Genomic DNA, 19,919 nt, shown 5'->3' on the forward strand with positions numbered 1-19,919 from the left:
GCCCCCCTTCCACCCGCCCTCCGTCGCTCCCGGAACTAACCTGAAGCGCCTCCTTTCACCTTCGCAGCAAGCAGCAGCAGGGCAGACCTCTCCTTCCTTCCGTGCCCCGCCCTCGTGGACGTTACATCAGGCGAGGGCGGGACACGGAAGGAAGGAGTGGCCTGCCCTGCTGCTGGTTGCTGCGAAGGTGAAAGGAGGCGTTTAAGGTTAGTTCCGGGAGCGACGGAGGGCGGGTGGAGGGGGCGACCCCGATGTTTCCCCAAAAAATAAGACATCCCCTGAAAATAAGACCTAGCGCATCTTGGGGAGCAAAAATTAATATAAGACAGTGTCTTATTTTCAGGGAAACATGGTACCATCTCTGAAAATGAGCCATATTTGAGAAGGAGCTCAAGAAAAAGATCTGGGTGTCTTTGTAGATAATACGCTGAAATCTTCTGCTCAGTGTGCGGCGGGGGTCAAAAAAGCAAACGGGATGCTAGGAATTATTAGGAAAGGGATGGTGAATAGGACTGAAAATACTATAATGCCTTTGTATCGTTCCATGGTACGTCCACACCTTGAGTATTGTGTTCAGTTCTGGCCGCTGTATCTCAAAAAAGATATAGCAGAATTACAAAAGGTTCAAAGAGTGACTAAAATGATAAAGGAGATGGAACTCCTCTCATATAAGGAAAGGCTAAAGAGGTTAGGGCTCTTCAGCATGGAAAAGAGATGGATGAGGGGAGATATGATTGAGGTCTACAAAATCCTGAGTGGTGTAGAGCAAATAGAAGTAAACTGATTTTTTACTCGTTCCAAAAGTACAAAGACTAGGGGATACTTGAAGAAGTTACATGGAAATACTTTTAAAACAAATAGGAGGAAATATTTTTTCAGTCAATGAACAGTTAAGCTCTGGAACTCTTTGCCAGAGGATGTGGTAATAGCAGTTTGCGTATCTTGGTTTAAAAAAATTTTGGACAAATTCCTGGAGGAAAAGTCCATAGTCTGCTATTGAGACAGACATGGGAAGCAACTGCTTGCCCTGGGATTTGTAGCATGGAGTGTTGCCACAATTTGGGTTTCTTCCAGGTACTTGTGACCTGGCTTGGCCACTGTTTGGAAAACAGGATACTGGGCTAGATGAACAATTGGTCTGACCCCGTATGGCTACTTTTATGTTATGTTATGTTCTTATGTTCTCGCTAGAGTTCCTTGTTAACACTATTTTGCAATAGAAATAAAGAGCACTTTGTCAAATGGATTACAGCTAGCCAGAGTCTCTGACAGCCCGATGATCAAAGGTAAATGTGGGTGCTAGAGGCCAATAGTGCCGGACTAGCTCCCGCATTTACCATCACACTCACGATCAGAGGGAAAATTAGATTTAAATGAGCTCTGTGGTATTCCGCCCCTATGATCAGAGAACACTGCTCTGAATGTAGGGGCAGAATAGTGCCTTAACTCTACGCCAGCTCAGAGCTGTTGTAAGGGTTAAGGCTCTGTTCTGGCCCCCTCCCCCTTTCCAAGTCAGGCATGCTATTAGCTCTGATCATAGGGGTATGAGTGCGGGAGGATTGTGCCTGAGCATGTGCTCGGGCACAATCCTCCTGCACTTGTTTGACAGGTCCGGGCTGTCAAAAGCCTGAACCTGTTAAACACAGCAGCTGCAGGTCCCGGATCCCCCCAAAAGAAAAGCACTGGTGGCCTAGTGCCCCCAAGCCTCAACACCGCTCCCCCATAACAGAGAAATGGGGGGGCTGGAGATCCACTAGACCTCCAGCCTCCCGACCCTCCCCCCAACATGAGGCACAGGGGGGCTGGAGGTCCAGTGGATCTCCAGCCCCCCTAAACCCCCACAGCAAAAAAAAAAAACCCTGGTGGCCCAGTGGGCTACATCCCCTACTCCTCACCCACCCTGGTAATCTAGCGGTCCCATCTTCCCCCTTATACCTCCACTGGACCTCTAGCCCCCCATGCTCTCATGTTGGGGGGGGGGGGCTTGAGGTCCTCCAGATCTCCACCCCTCTGTGTCGTTGTCCCAGGGGGATGGGGGAGCTTGGGAAGCACTAGGCCATCAGGGCCTTGCTTTTGGGGGGTCCAGGACCTGCAGCTCCTGTGTTTGACGGGTCCAGGCTGTCAAACAAGTGTGAGAGGCACAATCCTTCTGCACTTTTACTCCTATGATGAAAGCTAATAACGTGCCTAAATTTGCATGCTATTAGCTCTGATCATAGGGTCGTTAATGCCCCACACTATTCCAGTGTTAATTTTAGAGTGCTGTTTGGAACAGTTCAGGGCTTCTGATCATCTGCCCGTGAATATGAAACTGGGCAGCATAATACTAAACAATCATTTTATCTTGAAAACGATGGGTCTTTGCAAAGCACATTTTAAAGCTCAAATTCTTTTTGGCAGGTGCTTTCAAATTGTCTTGTTTTTCCAATCTACAATAAAAGGGTGTTCTAGTGACTGGCACAAATGATGTATCTTGTCACACAACTACATTTTCTCTCTTTTTGTTGATAATTTGGCTGAAGATTTATGTTTTGCTGGTAGTACTTATCAGAAACAATGCAGTCACCAGTGCCTCTCTACAGAAGTATTTGCTATGAATTGGGATGCCAATTGTCTTAATATTAGTCATTACCTAGATACAAGGCTGATATTTTTCTGATTTTAAAGAGAATAATCACAGGGTTGCTGAGTGCCATTTATGCTGCTCTGTGTAACTGCTTATTTTTATATATCTATAATTCAGTATGTCCATGGTTCTACATTGATGAACACAGTCACTGTCAAAACAATGACATACTGATAGTCTTCCATTTTAAGGAGGCTCTTCAACCTTGGTGACTCAAAAATCAACTACAGTACGAGTCCAAAAATCTGGACTGGTTGGGGATGGGTCAGTCTAGATTTTCTGGATTCTCAGGCAATACTTTTGAAATTCAAATTTAAAGAAGAATAAAGAGATGAACAGGCAAATTTTGTTGATTTATTCATTAACAAATACAGAAAAACATACTGTAAAATCTCAAATAAAAAAGTGTCTGTCTCTGTTCCCCATCCAACATCTCTCTGTGTCTCGCTTTCCCATGCAGCATCTTTCCTTGTCTCTCTTCCCCATTCAGTGTCTCTCCTCCCCATCCATAGTCTCTTCCCCATAGGAGGGGGCCCAGTGGCCTGAGCCCAAAAGAGGGGGCCAAGGTCCCCCATGGCTATGCTTCCCCCTCCCCTCCCCTCCCCATGGCTCTCTCTCACTGCCCGGTGTATAATACCTTTTCAAAATTCTTCTGTGCTGCAGCACCAATGGCAGCCTTACTCACAGGCTGCCTCTGGTCTGCACAAGGCATTTCCCTCTGACCCATCCTGCCTCTTCTGATGCAACTTCCTGTTTTCTGAAGGGCAGGATGGGTCAGAGGGAAAGACCCAGTGCAGGCCAGAGGCAGCCTATAAGTAAGGCTGCTGTTGGTTCTGCAGCATGGAAGACTTCTAAAAAGGTATTGTACACCAGGGAGTGAGAGAGAGCCACGGGCAGGGTCGGGAGTGGAGGGAAAGACACTGGACTGCATGAGTTGGACATCCTTTCTAAATGCTGCTTAATGTTTCCTATGTAGTGTTTCAGGAGACGCTTTTTCTTTTAACTTCTGGTGATGATTTGATAAGTAGGAATATGTGAACAATTTGAAATCACTCCTGACCCAGTCAGCTTGTTCGATAAAAATCCTAGGTTTTCACCAGATTTATCAGAGGAATCATTTTGATTTTTTCTTAGTGAATCTGGGAAACATCTGCTTCAAATCTGCTGAAATCCAAAGTGACTCTTGATTCAAAGAAATGTGTTGTATTAATTTCCATAAATTCACCACATCTAGAACCTGTGACACATTTTGCAAATGCAGGGCTGAGCATATAATCACATTATAAACTTGACATGTTTCTGCCCTCAGACTAAGACATGGAAAAGCCCATCAAAAACATATGTCACATGGACAGCAATGTCTCAGAATGTTGCAATGTGAAACATATAACAGAGAAGCGCACCCATGGATGCCCATGAAGCTAAAAACAGCTCACATGAACCCATACCATCATGCCCTGCCTCCCACAGGACAAGTACATAGTGTTCCCAAGGTCTTTGTTGCATCCTTGGTGTCTATTCAGTGGCTGCACTGAAATTCAAATAACAGAGATATACCTGTAACATAATGTCAGCATAATACTAACGAAACATCTAATAAGCATGCATTAGTACGTTCAAATAACATAGATATGATGATAAAGCTTTTTTACAACACAGCTTACCATATAGCTGAGGGGCCAAGAGCAGATATATAGACAGGAACAAGAGTCAGTTGGGATAAATAAATGGGTGTCTAAACTCTAGGCAAGTTCTTTGCACAGTTAAACAAGATAGAAGGAACTGGTCTAAGTTATAGTGTGTGTAGCAAGCTAGTCCAGGTACAGAGCGGTGTATAAAAACCAAAAACGGGCAGGTGGAAACTTCCACAACAATCAAGCAGGCAACCAAAGGGTGGAAGAATATTCCAAGAAACAACCAGAATGCAAAGGTTTTTCAAAAAAGTTTATTCTCCATTAGAAGTCGCATGTATCACCAGGACCCAACACAGTCCATGTTTCAGCTGTATGCCTTCCTCAGAGGTCACAACTCAATGAATGTGATCAAGGCTTCAAAGAGATAAACCTCATCAATACTTAAAAGTGTAGGAATAAACTACAGTAATGTTCAACAGTACAAAGATTGCAGCAGCTTGGCACGGTTGTTTCTTGGAACATTCTTCCACCCTTTGGTTGCCTGACAGAGTGGTGTATAGTCAGTCACCCTATATAAATAAAGGTGAACCTGTCAATATTGTGTATCTGGATTTTCAAAAGGCATTTGACAAAGTACTTACTACTACTTAACATTTCTAAAGCGCTACTAGGGTTATGCAGCGCTGTACATGAATGACTCCTGAAGAAATTAGAAAGTCATGGGATAGGACGTAATGTCCTATTGTGGATTAAGAATTGGTTAAAAAGTAGAAAACAGAGAGTAGGGTTAAATGATCAGTATTTTCAATGGAGAAGGGTAGATAGTGGGGTTCCCCAGGGGTCTGTGTTGGGATCGCTGCTCTTTAAAATATTTATCAATGATTTAGAGATGGGAATAACTAGTGAGGTAATTCAATTTCCTGATGACACAAAGTTATTCAAAATTGTTGATTATGAAAAATTGCAAGAGGACCCTATGAGACTGGGAGACTGGGCTTCCAAATGGCAGATGATGTTTAATGTGGTCAAGTGCAAAGTGATGCATGTGGGAAAGAGGAATCCAAACTATAGCTACATTATGTAAGGCCCACATTAAAAGTCATCACCCAGGAAAAGGATCTAGGGATCCTCAGAAGTTTAGCCGAAATTGGGTGACAGAGCCGGTGGGAGGAGGCGGGGCTGGTGGTTGGGAGGCGAGGCTGGTGGTTGGGAGGCGAGGCTAGTGCTGGGCAGACTTATATGGTCTGTGCCCTGACAATAGCAGATATAAATCAAGGTAAGGTATAGACAAAAAGTAGCACATGAGTTTATTTTGTTGTGCAGACTAGATAGACCGTGCAGGTCTTTTTCTGCCATCATCTACTATGTTACGTTACTATCCAGCTTATTTTCAAAAGAGAAAGACGCCCATATTTCGACCCAAATCGGGAGATGGGCGCCTTTCTCCCGTGGGTGCAAAATCAGTATAATCGAAAGCTGATTTTGGGCGCCTCCAACTGCAGTCTGTCTCAGGAATGAACAAAGTTGACAGGGGCGTGTCAGAGGCATGGTGAAGGCAGGACTGGGGCGTGTTTATCGGTCAAGGAGAGATGGGCGCGCTCGGCCGATAATGGAAAAAAGAAGGGCGGCAGAAGCGAGAATTTGGGCCGCTGTTTTTGGACCCTTTTTTTCACGAACAAGTCCCTATAAAGTGCCCCAACTGCCCAGATGACCACCGGAGGGAATCGGGGATGTCCTCCCCTGACTCCCCCAGTGGTCACTAACCCCCTCCCACCAAAACAAAAAAAGAACATTAAAAACTTTTTTTTCCAGCCTGTATGCCAGCCTCAAATGTCATACCCAGCTCCATCACAGCAGTATGCAGGTCCCTGGAGCAGTTGTTAGTGAGTGCAGTGGACTTCAGGCAGGTGGACCCAGGCCCATCCCCCCCTACCTGTTACACTTGTGCTGGTAAATGGGAGCCCTCCAAACCGCCCCCAAAACCCACCGACATCTAGATGCCCCCCTTCACCCATAAGTGCTATGGTAATAGTGTAGCGTTGTGGGGAGTGGGTTTTGGGGGGGATATGGGGGGGGCTCAGCACCCAAGGTAAGGGAGCTATGGACTTGGGAGGTATTTTAATTTTTTTGGTTACTTTTTACAAGTGCCCCCTAGGTGTCCTGGCATGTGAGGGGGACCAGTGCACTACGAATCCTGGCCCTCCCATGACCAAATGCCTTGGAGTTGTTCGTTTTTGAGCTGGGCACCTTCGGTTTCCATTATTGCTGAAAACCGATACCACCCAGCTCAAATCCGCACAAATCCAATGCATTTGCCCGGCACCAACCGTATTATCGAAACAAAAGATGGACGCCCATCTTTTTCGAAAATACGGTCTGTCCCGCCCCTTTGCGGACCCGTCCTCGGAGATAGGTACCCATGGAGATGGGCGTTCGCGTTCAATTATGCCCCTCTGTGTATCATTGATGATACATTGAAACCCTTTGCTCAGTGTGTAGGTGTGGCTAAGAAAACAAACAGAATGTCAGGTATTATTAGGAAAGGAATGGAAAACAAAATTGAGAATGTCATAATGCCATTGTATCACTCCATGGTATGACCACACCTTGATTACTGTGTGCAATTCTGGTCATCGCATCTCAAAAAAGGTACAGCAAAATTAGAAAAGGTACAGAGAAGGGCAACAAAAATAATAAAGAGGACAGGATGGATTTCCTATGAGAAAAGGCTAAAGTGACTAGGGCTCTTCAACTTGAAGAGACAGCTGAGGGGAGATATGATAAAAATCTATAAAATACTGAGTAGAGTGGAATGTGAAGACCTGAATCACTTGTTTACTCTTTCCAAAAATACTAAGACTAGAGGACACACACAGAAGCTACTAAGTAGTAAATTTAAAAGAAACTGGAGAAAATATTTCTTCACTCAGCATATAATTAAACTCTGGAATTTGTTGCCAGAGAGTATGTTAAAAGCAGTTGGTTTAGCAGGGTTAAAAACAGTTTGAATAATTTCCTAAGAGAAAAGTCCATAAGCTATTATTAAGATGGACTTGGGAAAATCCACTGCTTATTTCTAGGATAAGTAGCATAAAATCTGTTTTACTCTTTTGGGATCTTGCCAGATACTTGTGACCTGGATAAGATACTGGACTTGATGGACCTTCAGTTTGTCCCAGTATGGCACTGCTTATGTTATTATGTCCAAATTTCTTTCAACAAACAAAACAGTATGTATATAAAATAATCTAATAAAGAAATGGTTCTGGTTGCACAAGTGCCAGCTCTGGGAATCAGGGCTTATGCAGCCCTAATATCAGGTCTGCATGTCACTTCTGCTCTTAAATCTCCTGGTCTCATATCCCTTTGAGAGGAGGGATTGATTTGGTAGGCAGATCTGGCATGGGAAGTGCTCATAGTTCAGACCTACAGTATATATGGGAGCAGATCCCCCTCCCCCCCAATTCTCCTGCTTATGCTTTAACATTGCTCTCTATAGTGGGTCAGATCCAGATTCTGGACCTGGGATACAATTTCAGAGCTTTCTGGGCATGCTATTACTGAACTTACATTTTGACCTGGTTGTTTACTGGGATCTAGCGTTTGTGTCAGAGGCAGTTTCTCCAAATGGGTTAGTTTTGTGCATGCCATGACAGGAATGAACCTTACTCCTAAGCCAGGGCATGTGGAGTAGGATCTCAGTCTCTCAAATTTACTGCTAATGCTCGCCGTATTTCTTGCATTGTGCTAGAGAGAGCTTCTTTTTGGAGTTCATAAGATGCGATATGTACAGGCAACTTATCCAGGTTCACGTGGAAGTTCTTTTCAAACAAGCCTGTGGCACCCAAAATAATGGGAAATTATTTCTGTATCTTTCTGCTACACCCTCTTGGTCTTGGACTGCATTTCTTGATACCAGTGCTATGAGCATTTGTAACAATTCAGAGATATTCCCTTATTTGTATATCCTCTCCCAAATTGCTTTGCTCCAGTCATTGCAGTGAAAATCCTTCAGCCATGCACCAGACCACTTTCTGAAACCTGCAATCATAAGCCTGAAATCTGGCCTAAGGTACCATTGGGTGACTATTAAGGATGGGCTATTTGCAATGATATGGACTATATCAACCACTGTGAAACCCATTGGAACTTGACAATAGATATAGAGGCATATTTTCAAAGCACTTAGACTTACAAAGTTGTGTGGAGGGGCATTTTCGAAAGGGATGTCCAAGTTGTGATTTGGACGTCCTTGCAAAACGGCGAAATCCAGGGGCGGAGAAACCCACATTTTCGAAAAAAGATGGACGTCCTTCTTTTGTTTCGAAAATACTGCCAGAGACGTCCAAATTCTTAAATTTGGACGCCCCTAGATTTGGACGTCCCTAGACATGGACGTTTCTGACTTTTGGCGATTTTTGAAACCAAAGACGTCCATGTCAAAAATGTCCATACGCAAGCCATTTGGGCATGGGAGGAGCCAGCATTTGTAGTGCACTGGTCCCCCTGACATGCCAGGACACCAACCGGGCACCCTAGGAGGCACTGCAGTGGACTTCATAAAATGCTCCCAGGAACATAGTTCCCTTACCTTCTGTGCTGAGCCCTCACCCCCCCAAAACCCAATACCCACAACTGTACACCACTACCATAGCCCTTACAGGTGAAGGGGGCACCTATATATGGGTACAGTGGGTTTGTGGTGGGTCTTGGAGAGCTCGCTGTTTCCTCCACAAATGTAACAGGTGTGGGGGGGGGGGGGGGTATGGGCCTGGGTCTGCCTGTCTGAAGTGCACTGCAGTACCCACTAAAACTGCTCCTGGGACCTACATGCGCTGTGATGGACCTGAGTATGACATCTGAGGCTGGCACAACATATTTTTAAAGAAGTTTTTCGAGGGTGGGAGGGGGTTAGTGACCACTGGGGGAGTAAGGGGAAGTGATCCCTGATTCTCTCCCATGGTCATCTGGTCATTTTGGGCACCTTTTTGTGCCTTATTCGTAATAAAAACACATCTAGGTGAAAACGTCCAACTGTTCATCAGAGGCGTCCATGTTTTTTCGATTATGGGTCAAGGATGTCCAAGTGTTAGGCACACTCAAGTCCCACCTTTGCTATGCCTCCGACATGCCCCCTTGAACTTTGGATGTCCTTGCAATGGACTGCAGTTGGAGACGTCCAAAATCGGGTTTTGATTATACTGATTTGGATGTCCCTGGGAGAAGGACCCCCATCTTCCAATTTATGTCGAAAGATGGATGTCCTTCTCTTTCGAAAATGAGCCCAATAGTAACCTACAGAACTTTGTAAGTCTAAGTGCTTTGAAAATGAGCCCTATAGTCACTTTATGAATCTAACAAGACCTCAACCATGCAACTCAATGAACCAAACTCATATGATCAAGATTTATGCAGTATCATCGTTACTGTTCTTTTCATACATTGAATTCTTACTGGCTGTTAATTGCGCCCAAAGAAAATTTATATATATATATATATATATATATATAATAGAAAGAATAAACCACTTATCTTTGTTGGCTCAGGGGTAAATTGTCTGACATGACATGTTTCGCAAACTGATTTTTCAAGGACTCTCGCCCTCTCATTTAGCCAGACACATCTTGCCTTGAAAAAGCAGTTTGCAAAACATGAATCATGTTGGACAATTTACTCCTGAGCCGACAAAGATAAATGGTTTATTCTTTCTGCAAAATATATAACAAAATTTTCTCTTTGGAAGAACTTAGCAGTCAGTAAGAATTCAATTTATGAAAATATATAGAAACATAGAAACATGACAGCAGTTAAGAGCCAAAAGACCCATCTAGTCTGTCCATCCTGTGATGAGGGTAGTGCATAAATCTTGAAGACATAAGTTTGGTTCATCGAGTTGCATGGCTGAGGTCTTGTTAGATTCATAAAGTGACCACATCTGTTGTCAAGTTCCCATGGGTTTCACAGTGGTGGATATTATATTGTTGTAATTAAAACTTTCTTTTGCCATCAAAAGTGAGTCTATCTGATGGAATGTATCAATGACATATCCTGTGTCATTGCTCGCTATTATCAAATGAAAACAAGCAGAAAAAAACAAAATTTGGGCTCTTTTTATAAGGTGATGCTACCGATTAGCGTGCGCTGAATGCAAAGAAGCCCATTCAATTCCCATGGGCTTCTTCGCATTCAGCACTGCTAAACAGTAGCACCACTTTGTAAAATGAGCCCTTTATCTTTTGTTGTTTTCTGATAATAATGTACGCTCTTTTGAAATGATGCTCTTTCCCGATGGTGGAACCTCCACGCATGCACAAATTATTGCACATGTGCCAATTTTCAGGAAAAGAATGTGCCCTCTTTCCACACAGTGTGCACTATTTCCAGGCTGTACATTATTATCAGTGAACGACAAAATGACAAAATGGCCAAACAAAAATGAATAAAACAGAAATCCCGGTAAATGATGCAGAAACATAATGAAAATTTTGTGGCTGCCCATCCCTAGTAGTTATGATTCTTTGCTGTCTATGGAGTGTGAACATTGTATCCACAGCATCTCCAGCCTTGATTGAGAGTGAATCAAACCCAGGGACCCCCAGCATAGCAGTGTACACAACTACCACCCAGCCACCAGACCAGCCTCTGTCATGATGCTTCTAAACAAAATCTAAACTTGTGAAAAGTGTGTAAATCCCTCTGGGATCCTTTTACTAAGGTGCGCTGAAAAATGGCTTGCCGTAGTGTAGGCGCGGGTTTTGGGTGCACGCTGATCCATTTTTTAGCATGCCTGTAAAAAAAGGCCTTTTTTTGTTTTGCCAAAAATGGACGACGTGTCCATTTTGGGTCTGAGACCTTACCACCAGCCATTGACCTAGCAGTAAAGAATCCGGGCGGTAAATGACCTATGAACATCAAATGCCACTTGGTGCGCGTCCGTTACGCGCGCCCAAAAATAAAAAATATTTTTCAGATGCGCGTATCAGACGCGCATCAAAAATAAAATTACCGCAACAGTCATGTGGTAGTCGGGCGGTAACTCCATTTTGGCACGCATAGACACTTATGCAACTTAATAAAAGGGCCCCTGAGTTAGGTACACTCACACTCACCCACAAAGAAAGCTTTTAATGTACATGGACTGGGTTTAATTAAGAAAGGGAATTTCTCCAATAAATCAAACTGTGGCTGCTGTTTTTATTCTCATTCACTGCTTTGAACTAACACACTCCTGCTAACCATGATTACTGAGTCCATTTCTTTTTATCAGGAGGCACACAAGGTTATCCGACTGAGCTACCGCTGTCTGATCGACCTCACAGTGATACGGCAACATATGTTAATATTCCTATCAGTCCTACATCAAAGAAACAGCTTCATTACATGGAGCTAGAGCTACAAGAATCTAGTACAGGAATAAGAGGTAACACTGATTTTAAAACATTGAATACATTAATTTGAGAAAGCTACAATATACTAGGGGTATTTTATTAAATTTCCTTTCAATTTATGGTTATGGATTTTTTTTCAGTACATGCTATTTTACAGCCATTGCTATATCTACAAAGCCATTGAGTTTCTCAGATATTCTTTCCAGCCCATGGCCCTCACCTTAAACTTATTCCATAGATGTGGGTTTTTGAAATGGGTAGGAGTGAACCTAATTTCCTCCTGCCCTGCTAACGCTGTACTTCAGGAGGTTGGTCGTATTCCAGAATGGCACTGACCTTGAGTTGACTGATACTATTTTTAGTATGCAAAAACAATGGAAGGAGGTCCAAGCCTCATGGATATGCAACAGCAACAGGAGAAGGAGTGAGGCACCAAAGCACGGGTGTAGCCAGACCTTGAGGGGGAGAGGGTCAGAGCCCAAAATGGGGGGGGGGGGGGGGAGGGTCACATTTTGGCCCGCCTCCCTACCACTGCCCTTCCCGCACTGTTGTATGATGGTACCTTGGCTGGCGGGGGTCCCCAACCCCTACCAGCTGAAGCGTTTGTCCTGCGCTGGTCTCACATTGCCTGCCCTTCTGTTCTCAGTTGTGCCATGCACGCTTGTTTTAATGAAGTATCATACATGCTCAGTTTCATTAAAATGTGCGTGATGGCGTGACTGAGAAGCAGGGCAGACAATGTGATGAGACCAGTGTGGGACAAATGCTTCAGCTGGCAGGAGTTGGGGACCCATGCCAGCCATAACAGGGGCCACAGAGCGAATTTGGGGGGGCCCAGGCCCCTGTGGCCACTGCACCAAAAAAGAAAGGATTTGATGAATACACAAGAAGCTTTTTAATTCACTCATAAAATCCAAATAAAGCGTAGACGTAACTTAACACGGCCGTATTTTGGCATATGTGCCTGCGTCTGGAATCCTTCTATCTTACATAAGGACAAATAAAAATGAGATTACAAAGAAATACTGTACATATTTAAAAAGACATGCGTATTAAAACCATGAAAACTATAAACAACGATATAATGTAACAAATAAATGATAAATGAATAATAATATGATGAAATAAATAATGCAAAACATTTAATTATAGAGTATGGTATAAAATCTTGTATGAGGTTATCTAATAAAATTAGGGGGTCCAATATTCAGATCGTGGGAGTTAGCTGGGCCATTTCCAGTGACCTGTATGGAATATTTGTTTTTTCTGTGGCTGGTTTGAACTTTACCGGCCATGCCGATATTTAGCACTGGCTGGTTAAACAGCCAAAGATATTCCACCTATTGAAGCAACCATATTTGACTGTGTGAGGGGGGTTTATAGAACACTGCCCCCATAGGCGTAGACTGGGGGGGCGAGGGGGGGCAATGCCCCCCAAACGACGCGAGGCGCCGCCGCGCCATTAGTTAAAAAAAAAACAACACATGCAGGCACGCGCTCCTCTCCATCCGCTTGGCTTCCCTGCCCTCTCTGTCTGCGTCCCGCCTTCCTCTGAACATAGAAAATGGAAAAGAAATAAGATGATACCTTTTTTTATTAGACATAACTTAATACATTTCTTGATTGGCTTTCGAAGGTTGCCCTTCTTTGTCAGATCGGAAATAAGCAAATGTGGTAGCAGATGTATATATAAGTGAAACATCCAAGCATTTCTTTGACAGTCTGAGGAAGGCGGGACGCAGACAGAGAGGGCAGGGAAGCCAAGCGGACGGAGAGGAGCTGTTGTCCGTCTACCCCTCTCTCTTCCTCCCTCCCTCCGCGGCGCAGGCAGCAGTCTTTTCCAGCGTTCCTGGCAGCGGTAGCGTTGTACGCGCTGCCTTTGGCTCTGCCCCGAAGCCTTCTCTTCAAGTTCCTGTTCCCGCATAGGTGGGAACAGGAACTTGAAGAGAAGGCTTCCGGGGCAGACCGAAGGCAGCGTGTACATCGCTACCGCTGCCAGGAACGCTGAAAAAGCTGAAGACTGTTGCCTGCACCGGAGGGAGGGAGGGAGGAAGAGAGGGAGTAAACAGAGTCACCATCTTGGACCTCGCGGGGGGGGGGGGGGGAGCAGAGGGAAGATGGATGGGACTGGGAGGGGTGGGGAGCAGAGGGAAGGAGCAAGAGATGGTTGGGACTGGGAGGGGTGGGGAGCAGAGGGAAGGAGCAAGAGATGGATGGGACTGCGAGGGGTGGGGAGCAGAGGGATGGACCAGGAGATGGATGGGATTGGGAGAGGTAAGGCACAGCAGAGGGAAGGAGCAGAAGATGGATGGGACGGAGGGATGGTGAGCAGAGGGAAGGAACAGAAGATGGATGGAACTGGGAGGGGTGGGGAGCAGAGGGAAGGAGCAAGAGATGGATGGGACTGGGAGGGTGGGGAGCAGAGGGAAGCCTACTGGAAAGAAGACACTGCATAAAACAGAAGACACTGGGATCAAAGCGAATAGAAAAACTAAATGATCAGACAACAAAGGTAAATAAAAGTATTTTATTCATAATTTATTAATTGAAATGTGTCAGCTTTTTGAAATGTGCATCTGTGATATTTTGCCTGTAAATTTAATTTCCTTCCTCCATATTAGCATATTCATTTGCATATGTATATATGCAAATATGCTAATATGCTCCGCCCATTCTTTGCCCCCCCAAATGAAACAGTCAAACTACGCCTATGACTGCCCCTCACCCTTAAGAATAGCCCCTCAGGTAGGCTGAGCCATCTTAAAACCACTAGTTCTGCCCAGGGAGGAAGTGAGATGAGAGGGATGGAGCCGAAAAAAAGAGGATGCATGAAAATACTGTACTGCTTAGATCTTATTATGTGAGAATTGAAAAAGGCAGGACAGTTGCCAAAACAGTATGTGAAAGCTTAAAAACTACACAGAAAAGGTTGGAAAGCACAATAGGACACAAGCAAAATAAAAAAAAGGAATAAAATTTTTAAATGCATGTTATAGTGCTCTATGAATATAATATTTGAAACAAAACTGAACGTGTATCAAATCAAAAGAAGATCAACCTATGTGAGTGAAAAGTGGATACAGCTGAGGCAGTCTGAGCGTAGACAAGCTATGGGGCCCTTTTACTAAGCCGCGTAAGTGTCTACATGTGCCCAACGTGCGCCAAAATGGAGTTACCGCCCGGCTAACGCATGGATTTATGGTAATTTCATTTTTGGTGCGTGTCTGATACACATGTCTGAAAATTTTTGGACGCGCTTATCAAACGCGCGCCAAGTGGCATTTGACATGCATAGGTCATTACCACACGATTACTGCGTGAGACTTTACCGCTAGGTCAATGGCTGGTGGTAAGGTCGTAGACCCAAAATGGACACGCGGCAATTTTGATTTTGCCGCACATCCATTTTCGGTAAAACTTTTTAAAAGGCCCTTTTTGCAGGCACTCTGAAAAACGGATCAGCGCATGCCCTAAACCTGTGCCTATACTACCGTAAGCAATTTTTCAGCGCACCTTAGTAAAAGGACCCCTAAATGTATGTATCACAGTGCTCTGTGAATCTAATATTTGAAAAAAATGCTGAACACATACCAAAGTAAAATATGATAAAAATGTGAAACTGTATGAATGAAATTTAAGTGCAAATTAGGCAACCTGAGCACATTAAATGGGACTGTGTAAATGAATCAATGTACATCTTGAGCAGGTGAAAAGAAAGGGGGGGGGGGGGGGGGAGACAACTGAAATGGAATGGAAACCACAGAGTTTACAATAATAAAAAAACCCCAACTGTAATCTATCTCTGAGTTTAAACCAGTGGGATGAAGAGTATTAAGTTGGTATATGAGCCTTTGTTCTTCTGTAGTGGAGCAGGAGTAACTGAGGATCGCTCCTGCCTTATTGAAACCCTGTGGCTATGAAGTAATTTAGGAAGGCTTTGAAAGCAGAAGAGATATTAGGAAGTCTGGGAGGGGAGGGAAAGGGGTGGCTTTTTTAGACACTGTGCTGTGCATTTTTAATCCCAATGGGGGGGGGGGGGGGGGGGGGGGGGCAGGAGGTTCAGGCAGGAAATGAAATGAAACAAACAAAGCAAAAAGGAATAACATTTTCTGTGTTTTTCCCCCAGAATGCAAAAAAGCAATAAAGGAAATTTTGTTGACATTTCTTATTTTCTTTTCCACAAATGCACATCTGTATTGTTGGATTTAGATTTAGGCCATAACCTTTCTCAGTAGTTCCTATAATTTATCCAGCCTGTATTCACATACAGATAGAGCAGCTTTTAAACTAGAAATGGGGGGAAGGCCGACAGTCGCTCAAAAGCGCATGGTTCGAGAAAAGGTATCTTGCAAAGATACCTCACAAACAGGGAAGATAGGGTTTCTGGATAGTGAGGTTGCACAACAGACCGTGGTAGGCCAGGTGCCCTTAAATACAACTAAAGATCAGACAAAAGATGTCAAATCAATAGTGTCAGGTACTAAGCATCATGCAAATAAGAACAACAAACATACTCTGAAATGTCTATATGCAAATGCTAGGAGTCTAAGAAATAAGATGGGAGAGTTGGAATATATTGCACTAAATGAAAAATTGGATATAATAGGCATTACTGAGACCTGGTGGAAGGAGGATAACCAGTGGGACACTGTCATACCGGGGTACAAAGTATATCATAGTGATAGGGTGGACCGGACTGGTGGAGGGGTAGCATTGTATATTAACGAGAGCCTTGACTCAGATAGATTACAAATTCAGCAGGACACAAATCACACCTTTGAATCATTGTGGGTTGAAATTCCATGTAGAAAAGGGAAAAGGATGGTGATAGGAGTGTACTACCGTCTGCCTCGCCAGGTTGAGCAGGTAGACACAGAAAAGATTAAAGAAATCAGAGACACGAACAAAATGGGTAATGTGATAATAATGGGTGACTTCAATTATCCAAATATAGACTGGGTAAATGTAACATCGGGACACGCTACAGAGATACAATTCCTTGATGAAATCAAGGACAGCTTTATGGAGCAACTGGTGCAGGAGCCGACGAGAGAAGGAAAAATTCTAGACTTGGTCCTTAGTGGAGCGCATGATCTGGTGAGGGACGTTACGGTACTGGGGCCGCTAGATAACAGTGACCATAATATGATCAGTTTTGATATCGACCTTGAAGTAACTGTACACAGAAAGTCAAATACGTTAGCGTTTAACTTTAAAAAAGGAGACTATGATAAAATGAGAAGAACGGTAAAAAAAAACTTAGGGGGGCAACTGAGAGAGTAAAAACTGTACAACAGGTGTGGACGCTGTTCAAAAATACCATCCTGGAGGCCCAGGCCATACATAATCCGCGAATTAGAAAAGAAAGACGGAACTCCAAAAGACAGCCGGCCTGGTTGAAAAGTGAAGTGAAGGAAGCTATTAGGGCTAAAAGAAACGCCTTCAGAAAATGGAAGAAGGAACCGTCGGAAAATAACAAGAAGCTGCATAAGGAGTGTCAAAGCAAATGCAAGGCACAGATAAAGAAGGCCAAGAGGGATTACGAAAAAAAGATAGCATTAGAGGCAAAAAAACATAGTAAAAAATTTTTTTCGGTATATTAAAAGCAGGAAGCCGGCAAAAGAATCGGTTGGGCCGCTGGATGACTGAGGGGTAAAAGGGGCGATCAAGGAAGACAAAGACGTAGCGGAGAGACTGAATGAATTCTTTGCTTTGGTCTTCACTGCAGAAGATTTGGGTGGGATACCGGTGTCGGAAATGGTATTTCAAGCGGACGAGTCGGAGAAACTTACTGACTTCACGGTAAACCTGGAGGACGTAATGGGGCAGTTCGGCAAACTGAAGAGTAGCAAATCTCCTGGACCGGATGGTATTCATACTAGAGTACAGATAGAACTGAAAAAATGAGCTTGCGGAGCTACTGCTAGTGATATGCAACTTATCCTTAAAATCGAGCGTGGTACCGGAAGATTGGAGGGTGGCCAATGTAACGCCCATTTTTAAAAAAGGCTCCAGGGGAGATCCGGGAAATTATAGACCGGTGAGTCTGACGTCGGTGCCGGGGAAAATGGTAGAGGCTAATATTAAAAACAAAATTACAGAGCACATCCGAGGAAATGGATTACTGAGACCGAGTCAGCATGGCTTTTGTGTGGGGAAATCTTGCCTGACCAATTTACTTCCATTCTTTGAAGGAGTAAACAAACATGTGGACAAAGGGGAACCGGTTGATATTGTGTATCTGGATTTTCAAAAGGCGTTTGACAAGGTACCTCATGAAAGGCTACAGAGGAAATTGGAGGGTCATGGGATAGGAGGAAATGTCCTATTGTGGATTAAAAACTGGTTGAAGGATAGGAAACAGAGAGTGGGGTTAAATGGGCAGTATTCACAATGGAGAAGGGTAGTTAGTGGGGTTCCTCAGGGGTCTGTTCTAGGACCGCTGCTTTTTAATATATTTATAAATGATTTAGAGATGGGAGTAACTAGCGAGGTAATTAAATTTGCTGATGACACAAAGTTATTCAAAGTCGTTAACTCACGACAGGATTGTGAAAAATTACAAGAGGACCTTACGAGACTGGGAGACTGGGCGGCTAAATGGCAGATGACGTTTAATGTGAGCAAGTGCAAGGTGATGCATGTGGGAAAAAAGAACCCGAATTATAGCTACGTCATGCAAGGTTCCACGTTAGGAGTTACGGACCAAGAAAGGGATCTGGGTGTCGTCGTCGATAACACACTGAAACCTTCTGCTCAGTGTGCTGCTGTGGCTAGGAAAGCGAATAGAATGTTGGGTATTATTAGGAAAGGTATGGAAAACAGGTGTGAGGATGTTATAATGCCGTTGTATCGCTCCATGGTGCGACCGCACCTTGAGTATTGTGTTCAATTCTGGTCGCCACATCTCAAGAAAGATATAGTAGAATTGGAAAAGGTGCAGCGAAGGGCGACTAAAATGATAGCGGGGATGGGACGACTTCCCTATGAAGAAAGACTAAGGAGGCTAGGGCTATTCAGCTTGGAGAAGAGACGGCTGAGGGGAGACATGATAGAGGTATATAAAATAATGAGTGGAGTGGAACAGGTGGATGTGAAGCGTCTGTTCACGCTTTCCAAAAATACTAGGACTAGGGGGCATGCGATTAAACTACAGTGTAGTAAATTTAAAACAAATCGGAGAAAATTTTTCTTCACCCAACGTGTAATTAAACTCTGAAATTCATTGCCGGAGAATGTGGTGAAGGCGGTTAGCTTAGCAGAGTTTAAAATGGGGTTGGACGGTTTCCTAAAGGACAAGTCCATAAACCGCTACTAAATGGACTTGGAAAAATCCAAAATTCCAGGAATAACATGTATAGAATGTTTGTACATTTGGGAAGCTTGCCAGGTGCCCTTGGCCTGGATTGGCCTCTGTCGTGGACAAGATGCTGGGCTCGATGGACCCTTGGTCTTTTCCCAGTATGGCATTACTTATGTACTTATGTACCAGCTGGTATATGGAGCCTGATATTCAAAACTATCTGGATAATGCTGCAAAAAAAAAAAAAATCTCTGACCACCCTAGTGATATCCAGATAGCACTTGGGCAGAGTCTGGCACCCAGATATATACTAGGGATGTGCATTTGTTTGAAATGACAGGATAAAAGCCCCAAATGTCAAAATTTCCAAAGATTACACATTCTTTTATGACAATGCATACATGTGTGCAGTACCAGGAAACAACACACACTTTTTAGATTGCATTTTTATTTATGTACAACATTTTTATCCCACATTTTCCAATTAGTGTTGTTTCAATGTGGCTTACATGGAATTAAGAAATACAATACTACTACTACTACTACTACTACTAATCATTTCTAAAGCGCTACTAGACGTATGCAGCGCTGTACACTTGAACAATAAGATAGGGGATTTGAATTACATAGAATCAAAGTGGCTCGAAGAGGGATAGGGGCGAAATGAGGACAGGGGAAGGGCAGCAGGGTAGGGAGATGGATCTATTAGCGGCAGCTAATGCGGGATCATTGCCAGGGATGGAGGGGACATTGCTGAGTAAAAGTGATGACTATTCATAAATGATTCACAGTGGAGCTTCATGGAAGGATTTTTTGAAGAAGTGGGCCTTGAGTCATTTACGAAAGATCAGGTAAGTATCTAGGCTCCTCAATGCTTTAGGGAATGCATTCCAGCTCTTAGTGCATAGGTAGATGATACCTGATGAGTAAACTGTCTTGTATCGTAAACCGTGGCAGTTGGGGAAGTG

General features: G+C 43.8%; 1 protein-coding gene across 3 annotated transcripts in view; it reads left to right on the plus strand.

The window, feature by feature from the left end:
• DOK7 (docking protein 7) overlaps positions 1-19,919 on the plus strand; it is a 187,550-nt gene that overhangs the window by 151,136 nt on the left and 16,495 nt on the right. The window contains exon 12 of one of the 3 annotated variants that reach the window (XM_030191143.1): positions 11,528-11,680. The exons of 1 other annotated variant lie outside the window; for it this stretch is intronic. In XM_030191143.1, the coding sequence (XP_030047003.1) occupies positions 11,528-11,680 (153 nt within the window). Of the gene's footprint in view, positions 1-11,527; positions 11,681-19,919 lie in introns of those variants that run through there. One more of the 3 variants, XM_030191141.1, reaches the window with a different exon arrangement.

This window comes from Microcaecilia unicolor, chromosome 2 (assembly GCF_901765095.1).
Source record: "Microcaecilia unicolor chromosome 2, aMicUni1.1, whole genome shotgun sequence".
NCBI classification, from domain to species: domain Eukaryota; kingdom Metazoa; phylum Chordata; class Amphibia; order Gymnophiona; family Siphonopidae; genus Microcaecilia; species Microcaecilia unicolor.